The 17314-nt window shown below is 44.4% G+C and overlaps 3 protein-coding genes across 4 annotated transcripts; 2 read left to right on the top strand and 1 right to left on the bottom strand.

Moving 5' to 3' along the window:
* Positions 1-1529: 1529 nt before the first annotated feature.
* zgc:153675 (uncharacterized protein LOC768179 homolog) lies at positions 1530-5658 on the top strand. Its single transcript, XM_061784855.1, has 3 exons — positions 1530-2015; positions 2911-2998; positions 4287-5658. The coding sequence occupies exons 1-3, from the start codon at positions 1530-1532 to the stop codon at positions 4574-4576; spliced, it is 864 nt and encodes a 287-aa protein (XP_061640839.1). The 3' UTR covers positions 4577-5658.
* A 526-nt stretch (positions 5659-6184) lies between these two features.
* On the top strand, positions 6185-10616 carry dram2b (DNA-damage regulated autophagy modulator 2b). Of its 2 annotated transcripts, XM_061783498.1 has the most exons (8): positions 6187-6387; positions 7971-8127; positions 8341-8408; positions 8614-8768; positions 8871-9048; positions 9327-9409; positions 9934-10026; positions 10090-10616. In XM_061783498.1, exons 2-8 carry the CDS (start codon positions 7997-7999, stop codon positions 10210-10212), a joined length of 831 nt encoding a protein of 276 aa, XP_061639482.1. In that variant the 5' UTR covers positions 6187-6387; positions 7971-7996; the 3' UTR covers positions 10213-10616. The 2 variants fall into 2 exon arrangements, with proteins under 2 accessions (XP_061639481.1, XP_061639482.1); XM_061783497.1 differs by having other exon boundaries at positions 6185-6387; positions 8614-9048.
* Positions 10617-11302: 686 nt separating this feature from the next.
* c9h6orf89 (chromosome 9 C6orf89 homolog) lies at positions 11303-17166 on the bottom strand. The gene is made up of 8 exons (XM_061783494.1): positions 16990-17166; positions 14675-14885; positions 14207-14372; positions 13880-14028; positions 13084-13238; positions 12580-12715; positions 12378-12501; positions 11303-11830 (listed from the first exon to the last, which is right to left on the bottom strand). The coding sequence occupies exons 2-8, from the start codon at positions 14861-14863 to the stop codon at positions 11748-11750; spliced, it is 1002 nt and encodes a 333-aa protein (XP_061639478.1). The 5' UTR covers positions 14864-14885; positions 16990-17166; the 3' UTR covers positions 11303-11747.
* Positions 17167-17314: the final 148 nt, after the last annotated feature.

Below are 17314 nucleotides of genomic sequence, written 5' to 3'. Positions count from 1 at the left end.
CACATTTTGATACTTTATGATTTAATTACAGCCAGTTTATTCATTTTAATCGATTGCGAATTTTCTGTTGGTTTTTAAAGTTTGATTTAAAAATTTAGAAAATACAAACAGTCTTGATAACATCTTAACATAAATGCCGAGGGAGCGTAGCCATATGACAAGAGAAAAAAATATATATATATATATATTACATATACTAAGTAAATCAGATAGTAATAAAATGAGATAAATAAAGTTAGAAAATATTTATATTAATGTAGTGGGGAATTTCTTCAGAATATTATGGCATGACTATTATTTGGTCTTTAAATAAATTTAATTATGAAGATTTCAAATTCAAGTCCAAATGTTACATGAATCCTAAAAAAAAGAGAGGCTGGAAACGTTGAGATCATAAAAGTGATCCAAAGATGTACATCCTTTCAAAATTGATTGTTTTATTGGGCATGAGAAGAACACACACACACACACACACGGTCTGTGTCACTCAAAGTTGCTTCCAACATCCACGTGCTGCACTTGACCTTTAACACAGCCTGACTTTTCTGGCTTCACTCTGACTGCCTCGATTGAGGCAACACGTTTGCTCAGTGCAGGGTGATGTGGAGGATCCGGAGTTGGATCCTTCCGGAGACCAAGTCGCAACGCCCCCCAAGTCACTTTCTGTCTTCACAATAAAGGCCACAATAAAATTGAAAAAAAAATGGAAAAAGAACTCGACTACTTTTTTTCTGAATGATATTATTCAGATATACAGTTATACAACTGTGTAGATTATTGGCCATTATGTAGACACTGACTTGTTTTATGGCTTCTTGGAATTCAGTCAGAATCACACGCAATAGTTGGGACTCAGTGTGAACATTGTACATTGTCTTGGCACATCGCATTCATCTGACCGAGACGAGGACACTTCCATAATGACAAATAACCCAGCTATACATGGGTTACGTATGTTTTGGTTTTTAAATTGGAAACGAACCTTGTGAGACATTGCGATTAAAAGCCCGTGTTTATCCTGAGGATGGTCAACAAACAGTTGGATGAAGTCTACGCTTTTCAAATTGACTATTAATAATTGATCTCGCAAATGCATACATATATCCCGGTGGCATTCTGAATTTCTTGCATATTGTATTTTTTTGTTGTTTTTGCTTTTATAACAGAAAAACGGCTTCAAATTGATAATTGATCTCTGACAATAATTTACTCAACCATATGCAATACTTCGCTCTCCATAATCATGATCACAATCTGATTTATTGGCCAAGTATGTTACAAGACACAAGGAATTTGTCTACATAAGTCATTTTAAAACCAAAAAGGAAAAAAAATGAACAGCAAAATAATTACATATTTATGAAACTACACATGAATTTGTTAATTCGTTGTTTTCTATTGATTCCAATTGTTTAGTTGGCTTAACTTTGAACTCTTTTAGATTATTTTCTTTTATTTGTGTTGTTGTTGCACAAAACACCAATACAACTACTTAAAATGTCTTTTCCAACCACGACTTAACTCGAAAAATGACTGATTCTAACGTTAATAAATACAACCAAAAAAAAAAAAGACACTATTTTATTGTTAAGGATCTGAGCGGAAGTACTGTGCGTGCATGTGCGCGTGCGTGGTTACGTGCGTGGCGCCACGTCGGCAGAAGTGCAGAAGAAGACGCGAGGGAGAGGAGAAAAAGAAGGCGAAGAAGAAGAGCAAAAGACGAAGAAGAAGAAGAGCAGCGGCGGTGTTGGTGGTTCGTGCGTGGCGCTGCCAGCGAAGCGAAGCGAACCTGCGGGAAGAGAAGACGCCCTGACGCCCAGACGTGCCACGTTGATGTGCTCCGGAGAGGCCCGAGCAGCAGCGCAAAGCAGGCCGGCCACGGTGAGCCGCTTCCGGCTTGGAGCTCGTCGTTCGTCCCGGGGGCTCGAGAGCGTCGGAGGCTGCACGACAAGCTGGTTTCAAGTTTCAAGTCTCAAGTTTCAAGTTTGCGCTGCGACAAAAGCACAATGGTCAAGGTAACAACACGCACATTCCATAATTATATTCTTCGTGTTTAGATCATTATCAATGTACTTTTACTTTTTACTGTGACGCATATGCAAGTTTCCTTTTTCAAGGTCTTCAGAGGTTTTTTTTTTTGTTTGTTTTTTTTGGGTTTTTTTTTTTTCTCTCCTCTCTCCATCATTCTCATTTGGTTTTTGTACTTCCTGCAAAACTTTACACTGTTCGTTATTAAATGTATATCATGAATGCATTTTTACACTTTGGACAGGTGAGTGAATGTTTTTGTTTTCTTTTTTCCCCCAAATCTATTATTTATGTATTTATAGCACCGTTTATACATGGCAAATATTATTCCCCCCTCGCTACCTTTTTAAATTTGAACCTGCAGATCTTTAGAATGTTCTTTTAAAGTCTTTGTACTGTATATTTGTTGCTGTCTTTTTACCATTTAATTTTTAGGCTCCTCCAATCTGACTGTTCTTTGTTTTTACAGTATTTATATGGACAAATAGCTCCACTTATCGATAGCTGTATAAAATAAATAAATCTACACAGTATATTAAAATATAACGGTAGAGGTGAAAAAAATATATATTTTTTTCTTCCTAAACAGATGGGCATAATAATCAATGAATGTTAAATTGGTGCTTCATTAATTAATTTGAGTCCAAATGACGCGCAGGAATTGGCTGCAACCTGCAGAGGCGCTGTCGAGTCACTCGACTGTTTAGAAGGTGGTTTACCCAGAATGCAACGGGTACATTCGCCGAGTCCGCCCGTGTCACAAGACCGCGACGCCGTTGAGAGTAAATGTTACAAGAACTGTTGCCCAACGTGTAAAATGAGGATTTCAGCCATCCAAAAATAAAGTTTTTGGCTAAATAAACAAATCCCATTTTCCTCCAGAATGTGAATAACGTCAACGCGGAGCCCCAGCCCGGGACCACCCTGGCCTCGGACCCGACGGAGCCCGCCTGCAGTGAGCCCGCAGGGGGTAAGCCCCCGCCGTTCCCGGTCCCACATGGCGCAATACGTGTTCGCATGTCGCCGTTTGCAGCTTGCGTCTTAACTTTCCTTGGTTCCGTTATTTCGTCATGAGCAGCAGAACGCCGCTACAATTTTACAGATTGATTGATTGATTGACTTTTTTAACTCTGTCCGCTTTAAACAAGTTAAAAAGGTGCATTGCCATACAGTTGGTTAAAAGCTAATATTTGACCAACAAAAATCCAGCACCCCCTTGCCTGAAAAATGGTTTGTTCCACTTAAATACTTTTACTCTGTTCACAATAATCTACATGCCGCTCACTACTTTCATTTATCAAAAATGTGCTTGCGCGATCCATTTTTAGACCTTGGTTTTCGACTTGCGCGTCGGGCGCCGTTGCTCCGATCCGCCCTGATTACCACGCCGACGTTTGTCTCGAGTTGGCCTATTCCAGCGACACAAGAACGTCACATGCCCGCACGCAACGTCTTCTATTGGGCTTCGCGGGCCAATCAAAGTGGGTCGTGTTTACGTTACAGACGACGAAAAGCAACTGCTGTAACGTGCAGCGTCGTTTTGTCACTAGCCAAAATTGTAACTTGAGAAAACCCCTCGCAATTGTTTTGGCTGCGCATATGGCAACATTAGCACGATTTTCTGCTCACAAGTAACTGTAAAACATGCATCTTGTTCTCTCTCTGTCAAAATTCTTTGGCAACACAAAAACGTACTTTCCCGTTTGTGTAATCTGCCTGCTTCGCCTCCATTATGCCGCCGTTTAACAAGTGCCAACAATATAGTACCAGACTATTTTTTGGGGGAGTTGAATTTGCCTTAATGTATTTCATAAAGATTTGATGTTTTAGATTTAGTCATACTGTTCAGGAATATCTGAATTTGCACATTCATATTTTTTCAGTTACTTTTATTGATTTGAGGTTCATGCTCATTTTAAACATAAATCAGAAGTGACTCAGTACTTGAACTTTTTTCAGCGAGTAATTATTTGGAGGACTATGTTTGACTTTGACTTGCGTCATCTTCTTGTCAAGTAAGTGTACTCTTACTTGAGTACAATATTTGGCTTGTGTAGCCCCCCCCCCGCCCCCCCCTGCCAGTGCCTAATTTCTAACCCCCAGCCAAATGTTTACATAATCCAACAAAGAGAACAAACAAACAAACAAATAAGTTTTGTCGCAAGTGTTTGTTGGGGGTGTTTTAATTAATTTTAATTATTTTTTTCCTTTTTGGCGACGCCGCTTCATTCCCGTGTTTGCTTTCTGTGGCTCGGCAGACTCGTCCAAGGACCACGCGGCGGCGGCGCAGCCCGGCGTGGTGTGGCGGGTCACCGGCGGCCTTTTCAACGTCACCAAGGGCGTGGTGGGCGCGGCCGTGGGCGGCGTGGCCTGGGTGGGCGGCAAGAGCCTGGAGATCACCAAGTCGGCCGTGACCGCCGTGCCCGCCGCCGGCGTGGGCCTCGTGAAGGGCGGCGTGGCGGCCGTGGCGGGCGGCGTGTCCTCTGTGGGCTCCACGGTGGCCAACAAGGTGCCCTTCGCCGCCAAGAGGAAGGACAAGGCGGAGTGAGGGCGACCGCCGATCAAACTTTTCCAAGGGGTCCGAGTGATGCGTCTTCCTTCCGACGCATCAGATGTTCAATACGCAAAACGTGTACCATCGTCAACTTGACGCCAGGTGGCTCGCACAGACGGGAATCCACGACCGGGTGGCTGTGTTGATCCATTTTGTGTGTTTGCGATGTTGACTGTTCTCCGCAGCCCACGCGCAATCCAACATTTTCATGTGTTCCCCCCCCCCCCCCCCCCAATTTGTTTTGTTTGCTTTGTCCGGTTCAAAAGTCATTCGCAATTTCACGCTCAGGAAGCGCCTCGTGTCCCAACGACCGAGGAGTATTTGGGCCACGCTTGACGAGGAAATAAATGCAAGTAGGAATAGTCAACTTGCAAGAGACACTAAGACCTTTTTTTCTCCCAAAAATTTATTGAGAAAATAATCTTTGTAAAAACATCTGGAGGTTTACCTTTTATCCTGGGGAGGAAAAAAAAAAACTTTTTTTTTTTTTTTTTTTTTTATTTTTTTTTTACCCCTGAAAAATAAACCTTTAACACTTATCGAAAAAATGTTAACATGCAGCAACTTAAATTACATTTTTTCTTGAAAAAGTTCAACTTGTCTCAACAAAAACATTTGACCTTATTCTCATTACATTCCACCATTATGCTGTTTTTTTTGCCTTCTTTTTTTAGTATAGGGCTTAATACGTCTTTGTACACAACTGTCTTGTTTGTTTAAAGAAAACTCTATACGAAGCTGTACACTCCAGAAATGGACAATTCCAGAGGTGTGTTTTTGTTTTTTTGTTGTTTTCCACATTAGATCGGGGAAAAAAAGAGAGAAAAAAAAAAAAAAAGAGAGTGAGAGAGAAGTAAAAGTGCCTGATCGGTCAGTACAATCTGAAGTGTAATCTCGTATTCATCAAGTGTGCTGTCTGTTGACGTTTTGTACGTCATTTCAAGGCGGCGGCGGTGGCGCGACACTGGGAGTGAGCTGGCTGGAGTTGTTGCTCTCGACACTCAAGTGTGGGAATTTGTGAATCTTTAGTGTTTTTTTTTCAATATATCAATAAAGTAGTTTTGAAAGGAAATACAGCCATTGTCTCGTTTATTGCATCTCAGTGGTCACGAGGGAAAACCGCAGGCATTACCCGTCAGCTTTTATTTCATCCGTAGCACTTGTCCTCATTAGGGGTCAAGGGTGAGCTGGACTCGATCCCGGCTGCAGAGTCCAATCGGGCCTGCTGACTTGCCGCTCGTGAGCGCAAATTGACAAACAGCCAGTCACCATTTCCTTCACAACTGTAGACAATTTGCAGTCTAAAATGAATTTTGGGGGAAGCCAGAGAACATTGTAAAGTACACCAATGAAGGCTCCCTATAGAATGTAAAGGAACAAATAGAAAGGCCATAAAAATACACTTACTTTCTAGAAGTAAAACAATTTCCATCAAAGGCAAATGTAATAAGATATGACGCTTTCTTATTTCTCTTTACGAAATCGTTGAGTATCGAACTACAACTGTTATTCGTGGGAATTGAAAATTAAAAGAGTTTTCGTATATTTCGTCTCCAAAGGCGTACCGTAGAAATTTGTGAGGGATTAGCGCATGCGCAAAATGCTTGTTCGGCGGCGCGCATGCGCGTCGGCTCAGCCACGACCGAAGCGAAAGCTTCCTGTTTGGCGTCGTTTGCTTTGAAACAATCCGACACAAAAGAAAAAGAGTCAAGTCTAAATTGACCTTCCAGCATAAACTGCACCAAAGTTTGCGTTTGAAATGAGCTGCGCCGATTGCTGTGGACGATTTGACGCGCTTGAGTGACGTGAGTGTCATTAGGAAATTGGACATGTCGTAGATTAAAGACGCGAAAACACAACTACTGTCTGCGAGTGAAAGTGAAAGTGATTTATTCTAAACGTTAGCGGTGCGAAAGGTTCGCCGGATCGCGTCTGCTTCTCCGCCCGATTCAGAAACGATATAAATATGATTAGAATGGACTTAGTGTAGTTTGAAGGTCTTAAATTAACAGATTTTTCTATGGAGTGTGGCAATTATTTGTCTTCCCTTGACTTGTTCCCTCTCGACTATTTGACAGACCATCAGACATGTTTTCACTCTCTCTACTAAAAGAATGATACGATGATTCAGTAGCTTCTTGATTTGTCACGGAAGTCTCATGACCTCGTTTTTAAACTGCGCCCACTAATTAGTCAGGTCCCAATGTGTATGACGTCACAGGATTTATTAGGCGCACACACATATACACAAAAGCTATTTAATACTGCACAAATCTATCATGAGCACTGTCACAGAGGTCATAATTGAACTATGTTCATTATTTTGAGTGTTGGAGTCTACCGTGCTGATTTGAATAGTGTGATGATTCTTGATTTAAAAAAAAAAGAAAAAAAAAAAAAAAAGTGCTAATAAATTGTCAGGCATCGTTTATGAAGGTCTATCATGTTGTTTTCAAATAATACCACAAAGATGAAAAAATATGAGATTATTAAAAGAATAAACTGAAAGGGTGTAGCCTTTTGTTTAAAAAAAAAACCAAAAAAACAATATAGTTCATCAGGTTTTAAACAATGGAAAACAGTTTAATTCTTCACATTTCTTCTATTACGACTTGTAATTTTGTTAGATTTTTCCGTAGGTTATTTCCAGAAGAATTAATGAAATGGAAGGAAGAGGGGGCCCACTCCACATTGCGTTTATGAAAAAAATGTACTAAAACTAATATGTTGCAGGTCAACATCAGATTGCATCATCATCAAGGATTGGCAACAAATTAGCATATTACAACATAGCACATTTTTTAAATTGAATGTTACAAGATGTCACACTTTTTTTTTTTTTTTTAAATGGACAAAAATTCACATGACGACTGGTTAGCACATCCGCCTCACAATTGTGGGGACCGGGGTTCAAATCCCGGCCCCGCCAGTGTGGAGTTTGCCTGTTCTCCCCGTGCCTGCGCGGCTTTTCTCCGGGCACTCCGGTTTCCTCCCACATCCCAAAAACATGCACGCTAGGTTGATCGAAGACTCTAAATTGCCCGCAGGTGTGAATGTGAGCGCGAATGGTCGTTTGTTTGTATGTGCCCTGCGATTGGCCGGCGACCGGTTCAGGGTGTACCCCGCCTCCTGCCCGATGACAGCTGGGATCGGCTGCGGCACGCCCGCCACCCCAGTGAGGAGAAGCAGTATAGGAAATGGATGGACAAAAATTCCAATATCACATCTAAACTTTTTTGCTTCATAGCATAATTTTGATAAATGATTGCGTAATCCAATTGATAGTTTATTGACCGATTCTTGGACCGCAACAGTTGAATAGGTTGAAGGACGATTGGTGCTAACTGCTCAGTCTGACAAATGCGTTTGTGGTTGTCGACACCGACAGGACCCAAAGGAGCGCAGGAGGAAGCGATGTGGTGGTTCCAGCAGGGCCTGAGCTTCCTGCCCGCCCTCCTGGCGGTCTGGACGGCGGCGGCCTTCGTCTTGGCCTACGTCACGGCGGTGGTCCTGAGGCACGTGGACCCTCTGGTGCCCTACATCAGGTGCTCGCTTTCAGCCGTGAAAGCAGACTCAAAATAAGATAATTGCAAACAATTGCGACCAGGACTTCATCAGGGCGCTATAGTTAGTTTTCAAATAATCAAATTGGATTTGACATTTGTTGACAGCGGCACGAATGCAGAGCGCCGGTCCGAGCTCTGCACTTTCGACTTGTCATGAAGGAAGTCTCTTGCGCTTTGTTGTTTTGTTTCCAGCGACACGGGAACGATGGCACCGGAGAGGTGCGTGTTTGGCATCATGCTGGATGTGTCGGCCTTTTTAGGTAACGCAAAAACAAAGACACAACCCTATGTTTTCTCTCCCCCCCCAGCCCCCCTTTCACGTGTTATTTGTCTTACTAAAAAAGACATGACAAAAAATGTCGATGGTGTTTTTGGGGGGACTGCAACGGATGAATGGCATTTCCATGGGTTTCAATGAGGAAAAGCGGCAGCTCTCGATCGTGTTGTCGCGCGTCTTCTGTTCAGGCATGGCCACCGTGTACGTGCGCTACAAACAAGTGGAGGCGCTGACGGGCGCCGACGACGCCGACGGCGGCCGGAGCGTCTCCAGACTGAACCGCTTGGGGCTGCTGCTGGGCCTCTTCAGCTCCATGGGCATGTGCGTGGTGGCCAACTTCCAAGTAAGTAGTTCTCAAGTCAAAGCAAAAACGTTGTGCGTCTCCAACGAGTCAGTCATTCGTATGCCGAGGCGCCGCCGTATTCGTGCATTTGCGTGTGCGCAGAAAACGACGCTGTTCCGGGTTCACCTGCTGGGCGCCGTGCTGACGTTGGGCGTGGGCGCTGTGTACATCCTGGCGCAGACGCTGCTGTCGCACCGCATGCAGCCCCGCGTGCACAGCAGGAGGGTCTTCCACGTCCGCCTCGCCCTGGCGCTCTGGACCCTCGCGAGCATCGTCGGCAGTATCCTTCGAAGGGACAGTGGCCCCTGCATATGCGCACTTCGCCACCCGTGCGTGGATTGGTTTTCTCCAAATTTGCTCACTGGTGGTAGATCATTTAAAAAGAAAACCCCAATGAAATTCTAATGGGAGTCAATTATTCGCGGTTGGGCGCTAATGGCGGGGGTCCACTGTAGGTAGTGAAAGACGTTAGATGAGCGGGTAGATGATGGACGGACGGACGCTCCTGCCTCGGCGGAGGTCTTCCTGCCGCCGTTTGCCTTAAGCTCCGCCTCTCAGTGTTCGTGTCGTCCGTCGTCATGTACAGCAGCCTGCCCGGAGTGGACGTCGCCCGCAAGCTGCACTGGACGCCCGGAGAGACGGTGGGTGGATGCCGTTCTAAAATGTTGCTAAAATGTCAAATTGTTTGTCTTTATTGAAATAATCATGTATGCCATACATTTCAGCCTAATTTACCAATTATTTTATAGAATAATACAAAATGTGAAAGGGTTTAGTGGACTTTTAAGTATAATTTCTCATGCTCAGTTTTATGTTTATAATTAATTAGCCAATTGTTTAATTAAGTTTCAGGCTCATTTTTAAATTTTGATAGTTTGCTTAACCAACCAATTAATAAAATAAGTCTACAGTTTTTTATTTGACTAAGATAATTGTCAATGCTTATTGCTTGTCATTAAATTAATTATAACGAATTTATTAATAAAATCTTTTTGTGTAAAATTTAGTGAAATCATATTTTTTTTAAATTAAAATTATTAATTACAATGTATTTATTTCATGAAATAAAATTGTTTTATTTACACCGAATTGATCAAATTCAAATTGACCAATTGTAAGGGAAAATATGCCCCAAATATTTAGTTTGAAACGTGCGTGTGCGCAGGGCTACACGGCTCACATCGTCAGCACGCTGTGCGAGTGGTCGCTGGCGTTTTCCTTCATCAGCTTCTTCTTGACGTTCATACGAGACTTCCAGGTAGGCGCCCTCGCTCTCGTCTCCGCCCGGCGTTTCCCCTCACGTTTCCGTCGTTCCCCGCAGAAAATTAAGCTCCGAGCCGAAGCGGACGTGCAGTGCCGCCACCTGTACGACCGGCCGCCCCGGAGCCTCGCCGCCGCCGCCGCAGCGTCCGAGTCGTCGCCGCTGCTGCCGGGAGACACGTAACCCCGACGAGTACCCAAAAGGAACCCCACCACTAACACGACTTTTACAAGCACTTTTTCCACTTTTTGTACTGTTTTATAACACCACCTACAAAAATAATTTGTTGGCCAGCGAGCGATAAGTCGGAACCGCTCAGGAAGTCGGCGAAGTGGGCCTTCACTTTCCGACAAAAATTGTCTGTAGGAAATAATGGGAATGCAAAAATAATCTGCATGCTGCATGACAAAGTAAAATCTAATTAATGTACTCACCCTTTGAGGACACTTGGGGAAATGATTTTGTCGTTTGGTGGTTAACTACTTATGGTCTTCGTCATAACAAAATCAAAATAAAAATTGTTGGAATAAATCGACTAGATGCTCACTGAGCTGAAGTCTCACCGGATTGGCGGGTGTCAAAAGTGATCGGTTGAATTGTTTTCTTTTTATAAACCAATGTAAAAAAATGTCAATTATTTTACTAGTAATGTTGGGGGAAAAAAAGAAAGCATTGTAAGAATTAAAACTACTTTATGACTGATGCTAATTCCGATAACTGATTAATCGGCCGATTCATTTGAAAAATATATAGTGAATAAAATGACGTATTTTTGGTCCCTTAACCCTTACAACAACAAAGACGTGAATTACAGGCAGAACATGTCATTGTTTTACAATACTTTGTCCGTAAGTATTTAAATCAGAGAAATTGGCTTTTTTTTTTTTTTTTTTTTTTTTTTTTAATAAATTGTTGTAATTTGAAGGGGGGGGGGGGGGGGGGGGGGAATCTGCTAATTTGAAAAGGGCTAAAATTTGCCCATTAAATCGGCCGGCCGATCAATTGGTCAAGCCCTCATTAAAACAAACACAGAAATACAGTAGAGTTATTTAAATGAGTGCCTTCTACAGAAATAAAAAAAACTACAGTGTATTGTATATTTTTTTTTAAATTGGAAATAAATTCATTTACATGTAAGTAAAGTTAAACGTAATCGTACATCACCCATCCACTTTTTGAAACATTTCCTGATGAGGTCGTGTCGTAGCTGACTTTGTTTTGAAATCCCAACTGGCGTTTTCTGGGAACAATTAAAGCAAACTTTTTTTCCATATATATATATATTTTTTTTTATTATTATTCCTCCTGCAGTCATGTTTTTGGTCCCGTGAGTTGTTGCCAAGTATAGCAACATGTTAACACACATAAAACAGCATTCTGTGTGTGTCACAGACATCCAATAATAGCAATAAATAATACAGAAGAAAGAAGAGAAGCAGCTTTTTCATCTTTTGTGCAAAATTAAAAAGGAGTAAGCAGGTCCTGGAAGGTGAGACAAAAGATGACGCTGCGTCATTCCGGGACCTTTTTTGCAACATACTTGTTAGTTGTTCAGTTTGGCGGCGTGGCATTTTTGGCACGCGGAGCAAGTCGTGCCTTTTCTCGCCACGTTTCTAGTTCTTCCCGGGGTTATAAGGCATCCTCAGCGGGCGGGACCGCAGCGGGCGGACGGACGAGCGCCGCCTGGGCGGGGCGTCGGGACATTCGCCGCGGAAGCGCTAAAACGCAGAGCCGTCGCACACGATGTTCTGTCCTCGGCCCGGGAAGAGCGCCATCTGCCAGTAGCGGGGGTCGGCGTACACTGGACAGCGCAAAGGAAGACGCGTGAGTGAGGCTTGCGCACGTCCACACTCCCGATCTTGTGGCGACAGAATGCCGCACGGCTCCCGCGCAGTAAGGAACACGCTGAGTTTTATGACCATTCTCAGACAGTTCAAGTGTCCGACAGAGTTAATTGATTTGCACTCTAGCGATTAATTGTACAAATAACGAACCAAGTGGGGACTGACCAATAGTATCGATTTGGGGGGGGAAAAAAAAGATTAAATTGACCAAATTTGGACATAGAAGACTCTAGAAGCTTGCACTGGGCTCTTGTCATGCAAAAAAAAAAAAAAAAAAAAGATTGCGCTCATGTCGTTTCTTGGCGGAAATTAAAGTATCTTTTTAGAAGAGTCTGAAAAGTCACCAAGTTGACGAAGTCTCCGTTTGCAGCCACGTTGTTAGTGTAAGTGCGCATCAGCCGGGGTTTGCGCTTTTAATCACAGAAGCCGCTAAAACAACAACAAATTCATCAATGACGCCACGGTGTTGTGAGTTGCTGTGAAAGGCAAACAAAAAGGCGTTACCCATGTCTCCGGGGTGGAGCGACAGCTTGAAGGAGCTGCAGTGTTTGTGGCATCGCTGAACGGGAACAACTCGCACCCTGGGAAGCCCCTCGCCCACCACCAGCCAGCCCAGGACCGCCACACCCTGACACACACACACACACGGTAAATACAGCACATAAAAGAGCTTTTAATTGGTTCTTCAATTGAATTTAGGACTGGCCTTGTTGTGGGGGTCCGTGTTGTGTGTGACCAAGCAGCGTTGTAAGACAGTGCCGGCGCTGTCCAGCAGAGGGCAGAGCTCCGCCTTGGGGAAGAGCCACCGTAATACTTTCTCTCTGGTCGCTGAGCGGAACCTCCTACCAATACAAGTTGTTTTTATTGAAAAATGACAATCTACACTAATTGTGCCTTACAAGAAAAAAAAAAAAAAAATAAACATCTTGATCAGCATGAACAGGTGGCACTGTCACCCTCGCAATACAAGGTCATTTTAGCCAGTCGTATGCCACAAGAAAGTCATTTATGGAAAAGACCAGTAAGTATTAATAACAATCATTACAAATAAAAATAAAAAAAGACTAAATGTTGAATGTTTGTGAAGATAAATGCCTTTAAAGACACGATTAACGACACTCCGAGGTCTGACGACTTCAAGCTGGCCGTCGACTGGTGAGCTGGCCGTGTTTGTCTCTCGTGAACCAAAGGTGGCGCGTTATGGTTTTACCATAGCAGGGTGAAGTTGGCGGGTCCTCGCGGGAGCTCGCCGCCCAGGTTGCGCGGGCCGCCGTCTTCGTCTTCGAGCAGGACGGACACGGACGCCGAGTGGGCCAGGTAGAGCTCCTCCAGCTGGCGCCGCTCGAGGCTGAGCGACTCGCCGCCCTGCGGGATGGCGAAGATTACAAAAGTCCCAACGATAAATCGATCATCCAATTAATCGACAGCTATTTTGATCATCGATTCATCGTTTGGAGACCTTGTTTAACTTCAAATGTTCCAAATCCTCCGATTTCAGCTTCTCAAGAGTAACCATTCTCAGAGTTCTGTCATCCTCCATGAAAGCAGACTGATTATTTTACATATTTGTATCTACATTTGCAAATATCTACTTTACTTAGGAAACCAATTTTCTGACATGTTACCGACCAAACCAGGAACTGTATCGTCGTTAATTTGTTTGTCCATTATCTGCACTGTCAATTTGAAATAGTGTCCTGTTTTTGGAAGGGATGCAAATTCAGAACAAATGTTTTCTAATCCGATTCATCAATGAATTGAAAAAAAAATAATAATCGACAGGGTGCTGAAAGTGTGAAACAGCTGCTCCAAACCAAAATGGCTGACTACCTGTGCTATTAACGCCTCGGGTCCTTGAGACTTTTTCGTGCGTCCTGTTATGATTGACAATTTCAAGTTGCTTTGTAAAATTAGTATTTTGTATTTTGAACTTTACAGGGAGCGTGTCTGAGTGCAAAATGGCTGACTCCGGCCATCGGTCCTTGATCCCTTTTCCCCCGGTTTACCTTTAAGAGGACGAGCTGGGGCCCAGGACGCAGCGTGACGGTGCCGCGGAGGCTCTCGGGCACCTCCAGTACCGAGGAGATGTCGGCGCAACCCGAGCAGTTGACCGGGTTCTGTCTAGGCGAGCTCAAACTCCACCACTCGTGGAAGCCTGCGCACGTGGACAAAAGGAATGAGACACGGCTCTTTAGAAATCAATGGCCAAATGAATCAAAAGTTTACTTGGTTGTCATAATTGGGCTCTGGAAAAGAAAATGTAGGGAATTTAGATTTGCAAATGTGTAGGAACCCTGATTGATTCGGCGAATAGGACGTGCGCGCGCGTTTACCTTGCAGGTTGTACTTCTTGGCGATGGGCAGCGCGAGCAGTCGCACGTGGCTGAGCGGCGACGACCAGTTGCGGGACCCCGGGCGGGCGGTGCCCGGGTGCGGGGCGCTGTGCGGGTACGTGAACGCTAGCGCCGCCAGCAGCAGGAGGCCCGCCGCCACCACCAACTACACGCAATGAAACGCGACACACCTTATCGGTATCACAGAAGGCAACAATAACCTTCCAGGCAAAAGTCTGGAATTTGACAATCTCATGGACGTGGAAGTTACACTACAGTTGGCCTATTAATATGGTTATGACTGTAACCCCCCCCCCCCCAAAAAAAACAAAAACGCCTTGCGGGCGTTTGACTGTTTGTACCGTTCACTAAATGGCTGAAAGTGCATGGGCGACTGCGGCTCTCCTTGCCCACGTGCCGGGGCACGGCAGCGCTGCCTTGCCTCGTCGAGAGGCGTCGGCCCCCTACCTTGACGGTGGCCCCGAGGAGGGGGAACTGCGGCGGCTCTCGTCGGGGCTCGTTGGTCTCCAGCATGCGCTTGATGAAGCGCTCGATCTCGCGCTCGGACATGCCGTAGCGGTAGCCCGACTGGCGCAGGATGTCGATGCTCTCCGACAGCTTGTCGTAGATGCACGGCTCGCTCGTCGTCGTTCCCATGGCGATGGCCGGGCGCCTCCAACTGGGGGCAAACACAGCCCCGCCCACCAGCCAGATTTCACGCATGTTTTTTTTCCACCAAAATTTAAAACAATTTGTAGGTGTCTTAACCCTTACATAGTGTGATCTAACTATTATGTTAATAATTGATTAATCTATCATTTTTTTTTTTTGGGGGGGGGGATAATAATAAAAAAATTATATCCCTTTATTCAAAAACAGGACATTAATTCCAATTTACAGTGCAGAAAATGCACAAACACAAATTTGTTATGATTCAGTAACTGGTTTGGTCAGTAACCTGTCAGAAAATAGGCAACGATATTTTAATTGTTAATAATGACGCAGAAATTCCGAGAATTTTGACAATTTTAAGTTTGACAAGGTCTCCACCCGATTAATCTTCTTCTTTTTCTTTGGGCCACAGCGTGTCCTCCTTTTCCACGTCGGCCTATCTCCTGCATCCTCCTCTCCAACACCAACTGCCCATCGTGTCTTCCCTCACGACATCCATCAACCTTCTCTTCGCTCTTCCTCTCGCCCTCTTCACCCACATCACCCTTCTACCAATATACTCACTATTTCCTAGTCTGCTCTCTCTAACTTTGTCTCCAAAAACATCCAAAACATCGAACCTCGGCCGTCCCTCCGAGGAGCTCATTTCTAATTTGATCCAACCCGGTCACTCCGGGAGCGAACCTCAACATCTTCATTTGCTCTGCTTCCTGTCGTCTCTTCAGTGCCACTGTCTCGAATCCGTCCCTCACCAATGTCTTCTGAACTTTGCCCTTCATCCTAGCAGAGACTCTTCTGTCACATGACACACCTGACACCTTCCTCCACCCGTTTCTTCACTTCCTGACCACACTCCCCATTGCTCTGGACGGTTGACCCCAAGTATTTCAAGTCCTCCACCCTTGCTATCTCTTCTCCCTGTAGCCTCACTCTTCCCCCACCACCCCTCTCATTCATGCACGTATATTCTGCTTTACTTGGGCTAATCTTCATTCCTCTCCTTTCCAGCGCACGCCTCCATCTTTCTAACTGTTCCTCCCCCTGCTCCCTGCTTTCACTGCACATCACGATGTCATCTACAAACATCATGGTCCAACGGGGCTTCCAGTCTAACCTCATCTGTCATCTTATCCATCACCACTGCAAACAGGAAGGGGCTCAGGGCTTCCCAGCTACACCATGGTCAAAACTTCTAGCCTTACTGCCTTTCCACCTGCTTTCCTGGACACACAATATATCAACCTTTCTCCTAATCATCATGTCAACCAACTCCTGAGAGTTTCCTGTCATAATCCCAACATTCAAAGTCCCCACATTCAGTTCTAGGCTCTCTGCTTTCCTCTTCTATTTCTGCCGAAGAACCCGTTTTCCACCTCTCCTTCGTCTTCGACCCACAGTAGCTGAATCTCCACCGGCGCCCTGCAGGTTAACGTTGTTAACCCGGGTCACGACCGATCCGGTATGGAATTCTTCAGATGAATGCTCATATTTGTTTGGCAAAGTTTTAAGCCGGATGCCCTTCCTGACGCAACCCTCTGCATGTATCCAGGCTTGGGACCGGCCTACACTTTGCACTGGCTTGCGCCCCCCCCCCCCCCCGTAGGGCTCCATTCTCCACCCGATTAATCGATTATTAAAAATCATTATCAATTAATTTGATAATCAATATGTTGTCGGTTAATCGTTGCACCACTAATCTGAAGATATTGCTGGTAACGCGAATCTGTGCCAACCCTGCAGCTCTGTTTACCTTTTGGCTTTGACATGACAGTGGGATGGAAGTGCAGATTTACTTGGTTGTTAATTTTTACTGTAATGTACTATAACCATAGACTATATGATTATAATGCACCACGTAATCATCAATACAGTCAAAACAAGCTAAATCAAAATAAAACAAATTCGGAGTGGTAATGAGAAAACATGATCTTATATGTAGGAACGAAGTTATTAATGTACAGGCTGACATCCTGTATATCATTATTATTATTATTACTTATTATCCTCCGAGTTTGTACTTTGAAACTAGCAGCCGAAGACTAGCTGGTGTTCACTTAGCACGCTAGTTTGTTAACAGCTTCGTTAACGTGACACAAAAGGGATCAACTCACCTTGAAGCCAAACACCAAATCCGCCCTCGTGGGGATGACTTCTTGGTCGGCGTTGTGTTAATATAAATATAATCGCTGTTTTTTCCGCAATATTCCGTGCATGGCTACTTCCTCCAAACACCTGCAGCAGGCTCGCGCTTCTTCTCCGCTTTGTGGTTGAACGCTTTGGGCTCGCTGTCGCCCCCAGCCGGTCGTATCAGAAATGACATGAGAAGTGTTGGGGAGAAAAGAGGTTGTTACTTCCGCTGCGGAGGCTATTTTTTTTCAGCGATGTTTATTTGTTTGTAAGCAAGAATTTTGCGTTAAAATGAATAAACATCTTTCT

This window comes from Phyllopteryx taeniolatus, chromosome 9, assembly GCF_024500385.1.
Source record: "Phyllopteryx taeniolatus isolate TA_2022b chromosome 9, UOR_Ptae_1.2, whole genome shotgun sequence".
In the NCBI taxonomy this organism is placed as follows: Eukaryota; Metazoa; Chordata; class Actinopteri; order Syngnathiformes; family Syngnathidae; genus Phyllopteryx; species Phyllopteryx taeniolatus.
This window is presented reverse-complemented; position numbering and strand designations above follow the sequence as displayed.